This window comes from Neodiprion lecontei, unplaced genomic scaffold (genome assembly GCF_021901455.1).
Source record: "Neodiprion lecontei isolate iyNeoLeco1 unplaced genomic scaffold, iyNeoLeco1.1 ptg000065l, whole genome shotgun sequence".
NCBI classification, from domain to species: domain Eukaryota; kingdom Metazoa; phylum Arthropoda; class Insecta; order Hymenoptera; family Diprionidae; genus Neodiprion; species Neodiprion lecontei.
The window spans coordinates 217516-233280 of NW_025791835.1; the positions used below are offsets into that span (position 1 = coordinate 217516).

The window sequence follows — 15765 nt, forward strand, 5'->3', positions numbered from 1 at the left end:
TTCAAAATGTTCGAGTACCAGATTCGCTACTACTGGGCTAATCGGTGAGCCCATTGCTACGCCAAAAATTTGTTGGTAGAAATTATCTTTGTAGGCGAAATAGCATGAATCTAAACAAAGTTTGGTGGCGGCTAGAAATTCTTTTTTATTAATGTTAGTGTGACATTTCAAATTAGGCCAGTTTTTACTGATGATCGATATTGCTAGTTAGGTTGGAATGTTGGTAAACAGTGATTTGACATCTAGGGATACTAACAGGTGATCAGGCGGAATTGTTTTTCCCCTGATTTTGTTTACAAAGGACCAAGTGTCCTTGATGTGATAGTCTGATGTACCTGTTATGTTTGATAAGACACAAGAACAAAATCTCGAAATTTTGTAGGTGGGGGAATTGATGTTAGAAACAATCGGTCTGAGAGGAACATTTTCTTTATGAATTTTTGGTAGAAAATATATTTTGGGAGGAAGAGAGTTGTATGTTTTGAGGTGTTTAGCAGAATTGGAATCTATAAATTTTTTTTTCTGTTGCCATGGACTTATCATATCGTTGACTTGTTTTTGTACTTTTAAAGTGGGATCACGAGAGATAAGATTATAGGTAGTCGAGTCTTTAAGGATATCTTGGCATTTTTGTTCAAACTCCATCTTTTCCATGACGACTGTAATGTTACCTTTGTCGGCATCGGTGACCACCAGGTGGTTATTTTGTTTTAAAAATTCTTTGGTTTGTTTAACCTTGGAAGTTATTTCAAAGTGAGAAGTGGGAGGATTTTTGCCAAGTTTGTTGCCAATGAGTTGGCTAATATTTGATCTTACTTTATCTTTGGTGATTCCACTTTTGTTAAAAAGAGCTAATTCTACACTGCTTACAATATCATCAATAGGTAACTTAATATTGTTGAATGGTAAACCATAATTAGGACCGAGTGATAAGGTATCCTTAATTTCAGTAGGTAACTCTGTTTTAGATAGGTTAACTAACCAATTATTATTGTGAAACTCTTTAGGAGTGTGTATAGATTTAAGTTTGTTAAATTTTCTAATATCATCTGTCTTAATAGCATTGAATAAACGATTGGCCTTGTTTATGTTCAAGTTGAAGTTTTTATAATCCAAATTTGTGAATTGGTTCGAGAGGAAAAAGTTGATATTATGATTAAGTTCTTGGATTAACAGCCTTTCCTGTCGATAACATGTTTTAATTTCGAGCGATAGACACTTGTGTTGAAAAAAGCGTAATGCTTTGATGAAGGTTTTTTCACTTGTTAAATGTTGAAGGTTTTTGATTTTAAAATTTAGAAAGTTGGGAATAATTCCAAATTGACGACATTTAAGAAGGAACACCTTACGGTTTTTGATACGTGCTAGTTTTTGCCGGTAGTTCCAGATCTTCTTGGTTTGTGAGTGATTTGTAGAGGAAAGTGATCTCAGGTTAGAAGTGCGGTGTGAAGTAGGATCACGGTGGTACGAGACGTCCACGAAGCCGTTTCGATGCATTGTGTTTAGGAAAGAAGTTCGTGACCAGGAGGTAGATTGAAGATGAAAATTCGTCGAAAATCCGGTCAGGAAGAAGAAGGATTTAATACTTTGAAAAACGTGAATATAAAAAGAGTCGACGTTTCGGCCGGGCCCTGCCGACCATCCTCAGGGATAAATTCTATAATAATTAACAAAAAATAGGATGCTTCAGCATAACAAATCTGAATTGAAAGCAAGGAATATGTTTAAAAACAATATTTGTTGTTGTACAAAATTAGGTGAAGATTAAACAGTTTCAAGAAACTGTCAGAGTGACAGTTTTAGGTTAAATGTCAAAATTTTGAAAATAGGTTAATCAGAGGAAATTGGTTGATGAGCAATGAAAATATGTCAGAAAAAGGTTATTAATAATTTAGGAGATGGAATTGGGAAAAGATCAATTAATTTTGAAAAGATTACTCACAAAAAAAAATGACGACCAGTACATGCTTAGGTGTTGTTAGTTGTACAGCATTTCGGACGGAAGTGAAGGTTAGCGGGAATCGATCCGTAAATCTATGTTGATCACGTGTGAACTTGATCTATGTTCGAAAGTCATGGAGTACAAAGGCAGTGACCAATCGGAATAAGGGGCGCCAATGATTTGAAAACACGATAATGTAAACTAGAGAATGTTAGAGTATAGGTGGCTAAGATGTTCAATATCTGTACGTTTGTTAACAGAGTTCCTTTTGTTCTTAAAGATATGGATCATTTCTTTGATGATACGTTTATACCAATTCGGGTCTGTAGCTAGGGTTATAGAGTTGTTGAAGTCGAAATTGTGACCCAGGGTCAAAGAATGATCTGCTAAAGCGCATCTGTCAGTGACATGGCATTTAATATTAGAACGGTGACCAGAAATTCTATTTTTTAGGTGTTGTGACGTTTGTCCAATATAACTCATGCTACAGTCTCGACATGGTATTTTATATACACAGTTGATTTTCTCTAAATTAGGAGTAACAGATTTAAGATGAGAAAACAGAGACAGTTTGGTAGTATTAGATATTCTAAAAGTAATTTCAATTCCCTCGTCATTAAGAATTTTTTTGATTTGGCTAGATAGATTTTCTATATACGGTATAGAGATAGAGTTTTTAAATTTATCATTAACATCAGTTGGATTGTTGGAGTCTACATTCCAATCAATCGAGTTGTACATTTTTTCTATTCTATACTTTTTGATATCATTGATGAATTTTATAGGGTAGCCATTGGAAATAAGAGTTGTTTCTACAAGTTTTAAATTCTTTTTAAGGAATTGAGGGTTTGATATTCTAAGGCAGCGATCGAATAAGGATATGGCGACAGATTTTCTGTGTTTTATAGGATGATGTGAGTTGAAATGAATGTATCTCCCAGACCAGGTTGATTTATGGTGCCAATCTAAGATTATGGTGTCATTGTGGTTGATTACCATAGTGTCTAGAAAACTGATTTTACCATCTTTTTCCAACTCGAAGGTGAATTGAATCCGTGGGTGAAAGTTGTTAAATTTGTTAAGAAGGAGTTGTAAATTTTCATTTTTGACACACGTTATAATATCATCGACGTACCGATAGTAAAAAGGTAGGCTGAAAGGAAGATTTGAAATGATTTTTTTTTCAAAATGTTCGAGTACCAGATTCGCTACTACTGGGCTAATCGGTGAGCCCATTGCTACGCCAAAAATTTGTTGGTAGAAATTATCTTTGTAGGCGAAATAGCATGAATCTAAACAAAGTTTGGTGGCGGCTAGAAATTCTTTTTTATTAATGTTAGTGTGACATTTCAAATTAGGCCAGTTTTTACTGATGATCGATATTGCTAGTTAGGTTGGAATGTTGGTAAACAGTGATTTGACATCTAGGGATACTAACAGGTGATCAGGCGGAATTGTTTTTCCCCTGATTTTGTTTACAAAGGACCAAGTGTCCTTGATGTGATAGTCTGATGTACCTGTTATGTTTGATAAGACACAAGAACAAAATCTCGAAATTTTGTAGGTGGGGGAATTGATGTTAGAAACAATCGGTCTGAGAGGAACATTTTCTTTATGAATTTTTGGTAGAAAATATATTTTGGGAGGAAGAGAGTTGTATGTTTTGAGGTGTTTAGCAGAATTGGAATCTATAAATTTTTTTTTCTGTTGCCATGGACTAATCATATCGTTGACTTGTTTTTGTACTTTTAAAGTGGGATCACGAGAGATAAGATTATAGGTAGTCGAGTCTTTAAGGATATCTTGGCATTTTTGTTCAAACTCCATCTTTTCCATGACGACTGTAATGTTACCTTTGTCGGCATCGGTGACCACCAGGTGGTTATTTTGTTTTAAAAATTCTTTGGTTTGTTTAACCTTGGAAGTTATTTCAAAGTGAGAAGTGGGAGGATTTTTGCCAAGTTTGTTGCCAATGAGTTGGCTAATATTTGATCTTACTTTATCTTTGGTGATTCCACTTTTGTTAAAAAGAGCTAATTCTACACTGCTTACAATATCATCAATAGGTAACTTAATATTGTTGAATGGTAAACCATAATTAGGACCGAGTGATAAGGTATCCTTAATTTCAGTAGGTAACTCTGTTTTAGATAGGTTAACTAACCAATTATTATTGTGAAACTCTTTAGGAGTGTGTATAGATTTAAGTTTGTTAAATTTTCTAATATCATCTGTCTTAATAGCATTGAATAAACGATTGGCCTTGTTTATGTTTTAGTTGAAGTTTTTATAATCCAAATTTGTGAATTGGTTCGAGAGGAAAAAGTTGATATTATGATTAAGTTCTTGGATTAACAGCCTTTCCTGTCGATAACATGTTTTAATTTCGAGCGATAGACACTTGTGTTGAAAAAAGCGTAATGCTTTGATGAAGGTTTTTTCACTTGTTAAATGTTGAAGGTTTTTGATTTTAAAATTTAGAAAGTTGGGAATAATTCCAAATTGACGACATTTAAGAAGGAACACCTTACGGTTTTTGATACGTGCTAGTTTTTGCCGGTAGTTCCAGATCTTCTTGGTTTGTGAGTGATTTGTAGAGGAAAGTGATCTCAGGTTAGAAGTGCGGTGTGAAGTAGGATCACGGTGGTACGAGACGTCCACGAAGCCGTTTCGATGCATTGTGTTTAGGAAAGAAGTTCGTGACCAGGAGGTAGATTGAAGATGAAAATTCGTCGAAAATCCGGTCAGAAAGAAGAAGGATTTAATACTTTGAAAAACGTGAATATAAAAAGAGTCGACGTTTCGGCCGGGCCCTGCCGACCATCCTCAGGGATAAATTCTATAATAATTAACAAAAAATAGGATGCTTCAGCATAACAAATCTGAATTAAAAGCAAGGAATATGTTTAAAAACAATATTTGTTGTTGTACAAAATTAGGTAAAGATTAAACAGTTTCAAGAAACTGTCAGAGTGACAGTTTTAGGTTAAATGTCAAAATTTTGAAAATAGGTTAATCAGAGGAAATTGGTTGATGAGCAATGAAAATATGTCAGAAAAAGGTTATTAATAATTTAGGAGTTGGAATTGGGAAAAGATCAATTAATTTTGAAAAGATTACTCACAAAAAAAAATGACGACCAGTACATGCTTAGGTGTTGTTAGTTGTACAGCATTTCGGACGGAAGTGAAGGTTAGCGGGAATCGATCCGTAAATCTATGTTGATCACGTGTGAACTTGATCTATGTTCGAAAGTCATGGAGTACAAAGGCAGTGACCAATCGGAATAAGGGGCGCCAATGATTTGAAAACACGATAATGTAAACTAGAGAATGTTAGAGTATAGGTGGCTAAGATGTTCAATATCTGTACGTTTGTTAACAGAGTTCCTTTTGTTCTTAAAGATATGGATCATTTCTTTGATGATACGTTCATACCAATTCGGTTCTGTAGCTAGGGTTATAGAGTTGTTGAAGTCGAAATTGTGACCCAGGGTCAAAGAATGATCTGCTAAAGCGCATCTGTCAGTGACATGGCATTTAATATTAGAACGGTGACCAGAAATTCTATTTTTTAGGTGTTGTGACGTTTGTCCAATATAACTCATGCTACAGTCTCGACATGGTATTTTATATACACAGTTGATTTTCTCTAAATGAGAAGTAACAGATTTAAGATGAAAAAACAGAGACAGTTTGGTAGTATTAGATATTCTAAAAGTAATTTCAATTCCCTCGTCATTAAGAATTTTTTTGATTTGGCTAGATAGATTTTCTATATACGGTATAGAGATAGAGTTTTTAAATTTATCATTAACATCAGTTGGATTGTTGGAGTCTACATTCCAATCAATCGAGTTGTACATTTTTTCTATTCTATACTTTTTGATATCATTGATGAATTTTATAGGGTAGCCATTGGCAATAAGAGTTGTTTCTACAAGTTTTGAATTCTTTTTAAGGAATTGAGGGTTTGATATTCTAAGGCAGCGATCGAATAAGGATATGGCGACAGATTTTCTGTGTTTTATAGGATGATGTGAGTTGAAATGAATGTATCTCCCAGACCAGGTTGATTTATGGTGCCAATCTAAGATTATGGTGTCATTGTGGTTGATTACCATAGTGTCTAGAAAACTGATTTTACCATCTTTTTCCAACTCGAAGGTGAATTGAATCCGTGGGTGAAAGTTGTTAAATTTGTTAAGAAGGAGTTGTAAATTTTCATTTTTGACACACGTTATAATATCATCGACGTACCGATAGTAAAAAGGTAGGCTGAAAGGAAGATTTGAAATGATTTTTTTTTCAAAATGTTCGAGTACCAGATTCGCTACTACTGGGCTAATCGGTGAGCCCATTGCTACGCCAAAAATTTGTTGGTAGAAATTATCTTTGTAGGCGAAATAGCATGAATCTAAACAAAGTTTGGTGGCGGCTAGAAATTCTTTTTTATTAATGTTAGTGTGACATTTCAAATTAGGCCAGTTTTTACTGATGATCGATATTGCTAGTTAGGTTGGAATGTTGGTAAACAGTGATTTGACATCTAGGGATACTAACAGGTGATCAGGCGGAATTGTTTTTCCCCTGATTTTGTTTACAAAGGACCAAGTGTCCTTGATGTGATAGTCTGATGTACCTGTTATGTTTGATAAGACACAAGAACAAAATCTCGAAATTTTGTAGGTGGGGGAATTGATGTTAGAAACAATCGGTCTGAGAGGAACATTTTCTTTATGAATTTTTGGTAGAAAATATATTTTGGGAGGAAGAGAGTTGTATGTTTTGAGGTGTTTAGCAGAATTGGAATCTATAAATTTTTTTTTCTGTTGCCATGGACTTATCATATCGTTGACTTGTTTTTGTACTTTTAAAGTGGGATCACGAGAGATAAGATTATAGGTAGTCGAGTCTTTAAGGATATCTTGGCATTTTTGTTCAAACTCCATCTTTTCCATGACGACTGTAATGTTACCTTTGTCGGCATCGGTGACCACTAGGTGGTTATTTTGTTTTAAAAATTCTTTGGTTTGTTTAACCTTGGAAGTTATTTCAAAGTGAGAAGTGGGAGGATTTTTGCAAAGTTTGTTGCCAATGAGTTGGCTAATATTTGATCTTACTTTATCTTTGGTGATTCCACTTTTGTTAAAAAGAGCTAATTCTACACTGCTTACAATATCATCAATAGGTAACTTAATATTGTTAAATGGTAAACCATAATTAGGACCGAGTGATAAGGTATCCTTAATTTCAGTAGGTAACTCTGTTTTAGATAGGTTAACTAACCAATTATTATTGTGAAACTCTTTAGGAGTGTGTATAGATTTAAGTTTGTTAAATTTTCTAATATCATCTGTCTTAATAGCATTGAATAAATGATTGGCCTTGTTTATGTCCAAGTTGAAGTTTTTATAATCCAAATTTGTGAATTGGTTCGAGAAGAAAAAGTTGATATTATGATTAAGTTCTTGGATTAACAGCCTTTCCTGTCGATAACATGTTTTAATTTCGAGCGATAGACACTTGTGTTGAAAAAAGCGTAATGCTTTGATGAAGGTTTTTTCACTTGTTAAATGTTGAAGGTTTTAGATTTTAAAATTTAGAAAGTTGGGAATAATTCCAAATTGACGACATTTAAGAAGGAACACTTTACGGTTTTTGATACGTGCTAGTTTTTGCCGGTAGTTCCAGATCTTCTTGGTTTGTGAGTGATTTGTAGAGGAAAGTGATCTCAGGTTAGAAGTGCGGTGTGAAGTAGGATCACGGTGGTACGAGACGTCCACGAAGCCGTTTCGATGCATTGTGTTTAGGAAAAAAGTTCGTGACCAGGAGGTAGATTGAAGATGAAAATTCGTCGAAAATCCGGTCAGGAAGAAGAAGGATTTAATACTTTGAAAAACGTGAATATAAAAAGAGTCGACGTTTCGGCCGGGCCCTGCCGACCATCCTCAGGGATAAATTCTATAATAATTAACAAAAAATAGGATGCTTCAGCATAACAAATCTGAATTGAAAGCAAGGAATATGTTTAAAAACAATATTTGTTGTTGTACAAAATTAGGTGAAGATTAAACAGTTTCAAGAAACTGTCAGAGTGACAGTTTTAGGTTAAATGTCAAAATTTTGAAAATAGGTTAATCAGAGGAAATTGGTTGATGAGCAATGAAAATATGTCAGAAAAAGGTTATTATTAATTTAGGAGATGGAATTGGGAAAAGATCAATTAATTTTGAAAAGATTACTCACAAAAAAAAATGACGACCAGTACATGCTTAGGTGTTGTTAGTTGTACAGCATTTCGGACGGAAGTGAAGGTTAGCGGGAATCGATCCGTAAATCTATGTTGATCACGTGTGAACTTGATTTATGTTCGAAAGTCATGGAGTACAAAGGCAGTGACCAATCGGAATAAGGGGCGCCAATGATTTGAAAACACGATAATGTAAACTAGAGAATGTTAGAGTATAGGTGGCTAAGATGTTCAATATCTGTACGTTTGTTAACAGAGTTCCTTTTGTTCTTAAAGATATGGATCATTTCTTTGATGATACGTTCATACCAATTCGGTTCTGTAGCTAGGGTTATAGAGTTGTTGAAGTCGAAATTGTGACCCAGGGTCAAAGAATGATCTGCTAAAGCGCATCTGTCAGTGACATGGCATTTAATATTAGAACGGTGACCAGAAATTCTATTTTTTAGGTGTTGTGACGTTTGTCCAATATAACTCATGCTACAGTCTCGACATGGTATTTTATATACACAGTTGATTTTCTCTAAATGAGAAGTAACAGATTTAAGATGAAAAAACAGAGACAGTTTGGTAGTATTAGATATTCTAAAAGTAATTTCAATTCCCTCGTCATTAAGAATTTTTTTGATTTGGCTAGATAGATTTTCTATATACGGTATAGAGATAGTGTTCAGTCAACACCCAAACTGCCCGGGCGAAGCGAAGTTCGGCTTACCCGCAGCAAGAAGGCAGCACTAAGCAGAGCACAGATCACCCGACAATCGATAGCCAATCAATGAATCTCTAGTTCAAATTCACTGACACTTGCGCATTTCGCTATTCTCTGACGTCATTCGCTATGAATTTTCTGATTGGCTCTTAGCTATGGGACATGCTTAGTCTTCCTCACGGGGAAGAAGATTCGTTTTCTAACGGTTTCCGCCATTATTCTTCTTTCGGCTACCTCAAGATCACCTCGTGTTCTTCTCTCAGCTAATTTTTCTAATTGCTTGGCTTCTGTTAACCAAAATTACTGTGTGTAAATTCGCTTTAAATCAATTATTTAATTAATTGTGTTTTGGGTGCATTCGCTGCCACGTGTTACTCTTGGCATTGCATTTATTCGGGTAATTCGCTAACTGTATATAGTGTACAATAAATATCATTATAATTTTTTTGTTTTTTGCCAAATTCAGTGCGCGCAGTTTTTTTTTTATTTTTCTCTTTTATTGTGACAAACTGTATCAGACCAGATCCCGAATTCCTCTATTGTTACTCGCTTTAACATTTGGTCCTTCGAGCCGGATCGGTGCTGGTTTGGTCACAATAGAATTGTGCTTGGCTTATTCTCTGGGTTATTTCTCACGTTAACAATTCGTGTTCAGCATTTGGTGTATTCGCTGTGCAGTGCCAATCTGGTGAAAAGCTAAGTGTCAAAGGCATCGCTGGACACATCGGGTGTCGCCTTTGGCGGTCAGTGTACACCGGTACATAGAACTTTTCCGTATCATTTGACCGAAAACTTAGTTCCGGGTCACCAGCACTGTTATTCGCATCATGTCTCTCAACAACAAGGCTGCGCTGCAGCAGGACCGGGTTGATTCTCTGGCCAACATTGATCAAAGACTCACGCCTGAGGCACTTCAGGCGATGTCTCTCGAGCAAGCCATGGCCCAGTTGGCTTTAGTCAATAGAACCGTCGACCGTATTGAGGCCTTGCACGAACGCATTTACGAGGAGCACGAAGAAGTGCTCGAACATGAGTACCACACCGCTCAGGTCTATCAACGTGGTGCAACGCTGTACGGGAGCCTGCAGACCCGCTTGGAGGCCAAGGTGAACTCCCTGAAGGCAGAGGCGACACCTAGGCATGCAGATGCTACACAATTTTTCGCGACTGGGCCATCCTCTACTAAATTGCCTCACATAAAACTACCGACATTCGACGGGGATTATACGAAATGGCGTGGGTTTAGGGACTTATTCACCACCCTCATAATTGATGCCGAGCAACTCACTGGGGCACAGCGCATGTCCTACCTCAAGACGCAACTCAAGGACGATGCACTGGCACTCATCGCAAACGTGCCTCTTACAGACGAGGCATTCCCTGCTGCTTGGGATCTCCTCGTCGCGCGTTATGATAACCCTCGTCGGCTTCTCAACACCTACTTGGAGGAACTCCTCACCACAGAGCCAGTGCCTAATCACTCGGCACCTCAGCTAAACGCACTTGTATTACAGACACAGAAAATTATCGATGCGATGGGAACCTTACGAGTCTCCATTGCGGACTGGGACCCTATCCTGGTTTTCGTCACCCTCAGACGTCTGGTACCAGAACTTAGGGAGGAGTGGGAGAGTACCCTGGGCATCTCGAATGAGCTGCCGGCGTACCAGAAATTACAAGACTTCCTCATCGGGAAGGTACGCGCCTGGGAGATCAGCGCCATCGGAGTCACCTCACGACCAACCTCACCCAAGGAGGACAAGGCTTCAACCTCCAAGCTGCTAAAAACCTCTAGCAAGCCCCCAAACACACGGTCACCCTCACATTCCAGCAAGACTGCAAGTACCCCCTCTGGTTCCACCGCTCAAGTATACTATACACCTAAAGAGGCTACAGATGAACCAGGCATCTGCCAACTGTGTAGGCAAAAGCACTTTATTTTGTACTGTCAGCAATTTAAGGTTGCCTCTGTCGCACAGCGCCGTACTATGGTTCAAGATCATCGACTGTGCTGGAATTGTTTGGGACGCCACCGCTCACAGGACTGCCGCACCACTACAAGATGTCGCCACTGTGGCAACAAGCACCACACGGCCATCCATGAAGAATCTCGGGCTAATCCTCAACCGACCGCTGCTTCGGGCAGCTCAGGGCTCAATTCTCTGGAAACAATAGCCTTACTTGCTACAGCAACTTGCAGGGTATATTCGACAACGGGAGCTCCTCTGACAGCCAGACTTCTGATAGATCAAGGTTCTGAGCTGTCATTCATGACGAATTCGCTGCACAAGAAACTGGGACTTCCTCTGAAATCCGCAAACGTGGGCCTACGGGCCATCGGCAACACATCTGCTGGCCGCACATTGGGCTCATGCACTGTTGAGCTACATTCGCTATATGGGAAGAATTCGCTAAAAATACAGGCCCACATTCTCTCTGTGTTGGCGGTAGACTTGCCGTCATACACCCTTATCGACAAGAAATGGTCGCATCTACTGGGACTGCAATTGGCTGACCCGCAATTTCTGCAGTCCAGACCAATTGACATCATTTTGGGAGCAGCACCTGCAGCTTTCATCATGAATGAGAAGATTCGCAAAGGGCCTGTTGATTCGCCAATTGCTCAGTCAACCCTCTTGGGCTGGATTGTCTACGGCTCAGTCAATCCAACTGCTACGAAATATTCGGCCAATTCTCTGCACGTGTCAGCCGACGATCAGCTACCGGATCTGATCTCCAGATTCTGGGACCAGGAAGAACCGCATGATGAGCAGCACATTCGCTATAGTGAGCAGGAGGACGAATGTGAAGCTCACTTTAGATCCACACATTATCGTCACCCAAATGGGCGTTACGTGGTGCACTTGCCACTCAAGGACAAGGTAGAAGCACTTGGGAATTCACTGAGATCCGCACAATTTTCACTGCGTCGGGTTTTGAAACGGATGAGCACGGACACTACTTACAGTGACCTCTACCACAACTTTATGTCTGAGTACGAGAACATGGGTCACATGAAACACATTTCTATGGCAGATCTACCGGAACAACATTGCTTCCTACCTCATCACGGTGTCCTCAAGGAACAGAGCACTACTACAAAGCTCAGAGTAGTGTTCAATGGATCATGCAACACCTCATCAGGAGTTTCGCTGAATGGGATCTTACACGTTGGGCCAAAAATACAAGTAGACATCTGCGATGTACTACTCCGCATTCGTCGGTTTCCAATACTTTTTGGATCCGACATCACAAAGATGTTTCGGCAAATTGACATAGATCCGAAGGACTGGCCGTTACAGTCCATCCTCTGGAAGACCAAGGACAATTCTCAGCAAGCGTACACCCTCACTACGGTCACATACGGCACAACTTGTGCTCCTTATCTTTCTGTCAGGACTCTACTGCAACTAGTAGAGGACGAAGGATCCAAATACCCGCTGGCAGTAGCTCCAATGACTGAAACCCGCTACGTAGATGACATCTACGGGGGAGCTGACACAGAGACGGAAGCGATTGCAATCGCTAAACAAACCAGGGAACTCTGTGCAGCTGGATGCTTCCCATTAACAAAATGGTCAAGTAACAGCGCTCGGTTACTCGCTACAATGTCACCAAACGATCAACCAGTGAACTCGCTACGGGAAATCGGAGATACTACGGTGAAGGTCCTCGGAGTTGGCTGGAATCCTCACCACGATGTATTCCAGTTCAACTATCACTTGGCTGAAGATCCTCCAGCAACAAAACGGGCAATCTTGTCTGAAATTGCTCGTCTGTATGATCCTCTCGGTTTCCTCGCTCCGATCATCATCAAAGCCAAGGTGATCATGCAAGAACTCTGGCTTGAAAAACTGGGCTGGGATGATCAATTGGCTCCGACACAACTCCACAAGTGGACGGTATTTCGAGCGGACCTCACCAACCTTGCTAACCTCCGGGTAAACAGATGGATTAATCTCAAGGAGAATGTGTCTGCAGAGCTCCACGGGTTCTCAGACGCATCCCAACTCGCTATGGCTGCGGTGGTCTACCTGAAGGTGACGGATCTTCAGGGGAATTCGTCAGTTGCACTTTTATGCTCCAAAACTCAAGTAGCCCCTCTGAAACCACTCACAATTCCACGTTTGGAGTTGAACGCTGCCGTACTTCTCACCAGACTTACTCTCTACGTGCGAAAAACACTTAACTTGGAGCAAATACCAATCTATTTGTGGACTGACTCTGCAGTAACCCTCGCTTGGATACAAAGTCAACCCTCTCGCTGGAAAACTTACGTACGCAACAGGGTTGCGAAAATACAAGACACTCTTCCTGGAAGCCGCTGGACCTTTATCGCTGGGAAAAGTAATCCAGCTGACTGTGCTTCGCGAGGACTGTCAGTTGGCAAACTGCTGAAACACCCGCTTTGGTGGTCGGGTCCAAAATGGCTCAGTTTGTCCCAAGAAAACTGGCCAACTATTGAACCACCTGCTACGACCGCAACTCATCAGGAAGAGAGACCAGGTCTAACCTTCATGACATTCGCTAAAACAGATTCACATCCTCTGCAAATTCTCTTAGAACGCTTTTCTCGCTGGGTTTCGCTGGTTCGAACGCTTGGAATCTGTCTACGTGCCATCAGCCGAATGAAAAAGGTGCCACAGTCCTCACTAGCCACCCCGCTATCTGCTGGAGACCTGGAACCCGCAAAATGGCTACTGGTCAAATATACACAAGGCCAGTACTTCTCATCGGAACTCAAGCTGCTTTCTGACGGGGGATTCCTACCAAAAAATCACCCACTCGCCAAGCTGACCCCCTTTGTCGACTATCACGGAATTTTGAGAGTCGGTGGCCGCTTGAAAAATTCGCTATTGGACAGTCAGCAGAAAAATCCAGCGATTCTGCCTAGATACTCACTGCTGACGTCACTCCTCATCGATCATGCACACAAACGGAACTTTCACGGGGGAACGCAATTGACTCTGGCTGCGTTACGCCAATCCTACTGGATTATTGGTGGCCGCGTACCAGTCAGATCTCACATCTTACGCTGCGTAGTCTGTGCTAGACACCGAGGTGTTCGAGCACAGCAATTGATGGGACAACTGCCCCCCTCTAGAGTGACTCCCGCACGAGCGTTTCTACATACAGGATTAGACTACGCTGGGCCAGTCACTCTGAAAACCTTCCAGGGTCGTGGAGCGAAAACTTACAAGGGGTGGATTGCAGTTTTCGTGTGCTTCACGACCTCCGCTATACATCTGGAACTCGTCACGGACTACTCTACAGGCGCATTCATCGCAGCGTATCGGAGGTTCGCAAGTCGCCGGGGCGTCTGCCACACCATTTATTCGGACTGTGGTACAAACTTTGTGGGTGCAGATGCAACTCTAAGGGCTGAATTCGCATCAGGATCAAAATCACTGGGAGAACTTTCACATTTACTGGCTACAGATGGCACAACCTGGAAGTTCAATCCGCCTGGAGCTCCGCACTTTGGAGGTAAATGGGAAGCTGCCGTCAAGTCTATCAAATTCCATCTCACAAGAACTATCGGAGAGCATCTGATGACTTACGAGCAGCTCACTACGGTGTTGACACAGATCGAAGCCGTGGTAAATTCTCGGCCTCTCGCCCCACTCTCGGAAGATCCTGCCGACCTGGAACCACTAACTCCAGGTCACTTCCTCATTGGAGAACCACTCACCGCTGTTCCGGAACCTTCGCTACCTTCAACAACGGAATCGACGCTAACTGGGTACAAGTTGCTACAGCAACTGTTGCAACAGTTTTGGAGACGTTGGAGCAACGAAGTGCTTCAACGTCATCAGGGCATCTCCAAATGGCATCGGGCGTCCAACGACATCAAAGTTGGCTCTCTGGTGCTCCTCACAGATGAGCGGTTCCCACCTACCAAATGGCCACTCGCTAGGGTAATCGCTATCCACCCAGGGAAGGACGGACATACCCGCGTAGTGACACTGAAGACAGCTACCACGGAATTGACCCGACCAATTGCGAAACTATGTGTTCTGCCCATTGAAGATCTTGACGTCTCAGCCGTCAACCCGGGGGAGAATGTTCAGTCAACACCCAAACTGCCCGGGCGAAGCGAAGTTCGGCTTACCCGCAGCAAGAAGGCAGCACTAAGCAGAGCACAGATCACCCGACAATCGATAGCCAATCAATGAATCTCTAGTTCAAATTCACTGACACTTGCGCATTTCGCTATTCTCTGACGTCATTCGCTATGAATTTTCTGATTGGCTCTTAGCTATGGGACATGCTTAGTCTTCCTCACGGGGAAGAAGATTCGTTTTCTAACGGTTTCCGCCATTATTCTTCTTTCGGCTACCTCAAGATCACCTCGTGTTCTTCTCTCAGCTAATTTTTCTAATTGCTTGGCTTCTGTTAACCAAAATTACTGTGTGTAAATTCGCTTTAAATCAATTATTTAATTAATTGTGTTTTGGGTGCATTCGCTGCCACGTGTTACTCTTGGCATTGCATTTATTCGGGTAATTCGCTAACTGTATATAGTGTACAATAAATATCATTATAATTTTTTTGTTTTTTGCCAAATTCAGTGCGCGCAGTTTTTTTTTTATTTTTCTCTTTTATTGTGACAAACTGTATCAGACCAGATCCCGAATTCCTCTATTGTTACTCGCTTTAACAGATAGAGTTTTTAAATTTATCATTAACATCAGTTGGATTGTTGGAGTCTACATTCCAATCAATCGAGTTGTACATTTTTTCTATTCTATACTTTTTGATATCATTGATGAATTTTATAGGGTAGCCATTGGCAATAAGAGTTGTTTCTACAAGTTTTAAATTCTTTTTAAGGAATTGAGGGTTTGATATTCTAAGGCAG

The 15765-nt window shown here is 40.4% G+C and overlaps 1 protein-coding gene across 1 annotated transcript; it reads left to right on the top strand.

Moving 5' to 3' along the window:
* Positions 1-9730: 9730 nt before the first annotated feature.
* LOC124295708 lies at positions 9731-15079 on the top strand. The gene has a single exon (XM_046746259.1). It carries the CDS (start codon positions 9731-9733, stop codon positions 15077-15079), a length of 5349 nt encoding a protein of 1782 aa, XP_046602215.1.
* The last annotated feature ends 686 nt before the right edge of the window (positions 15080-15765 follow it).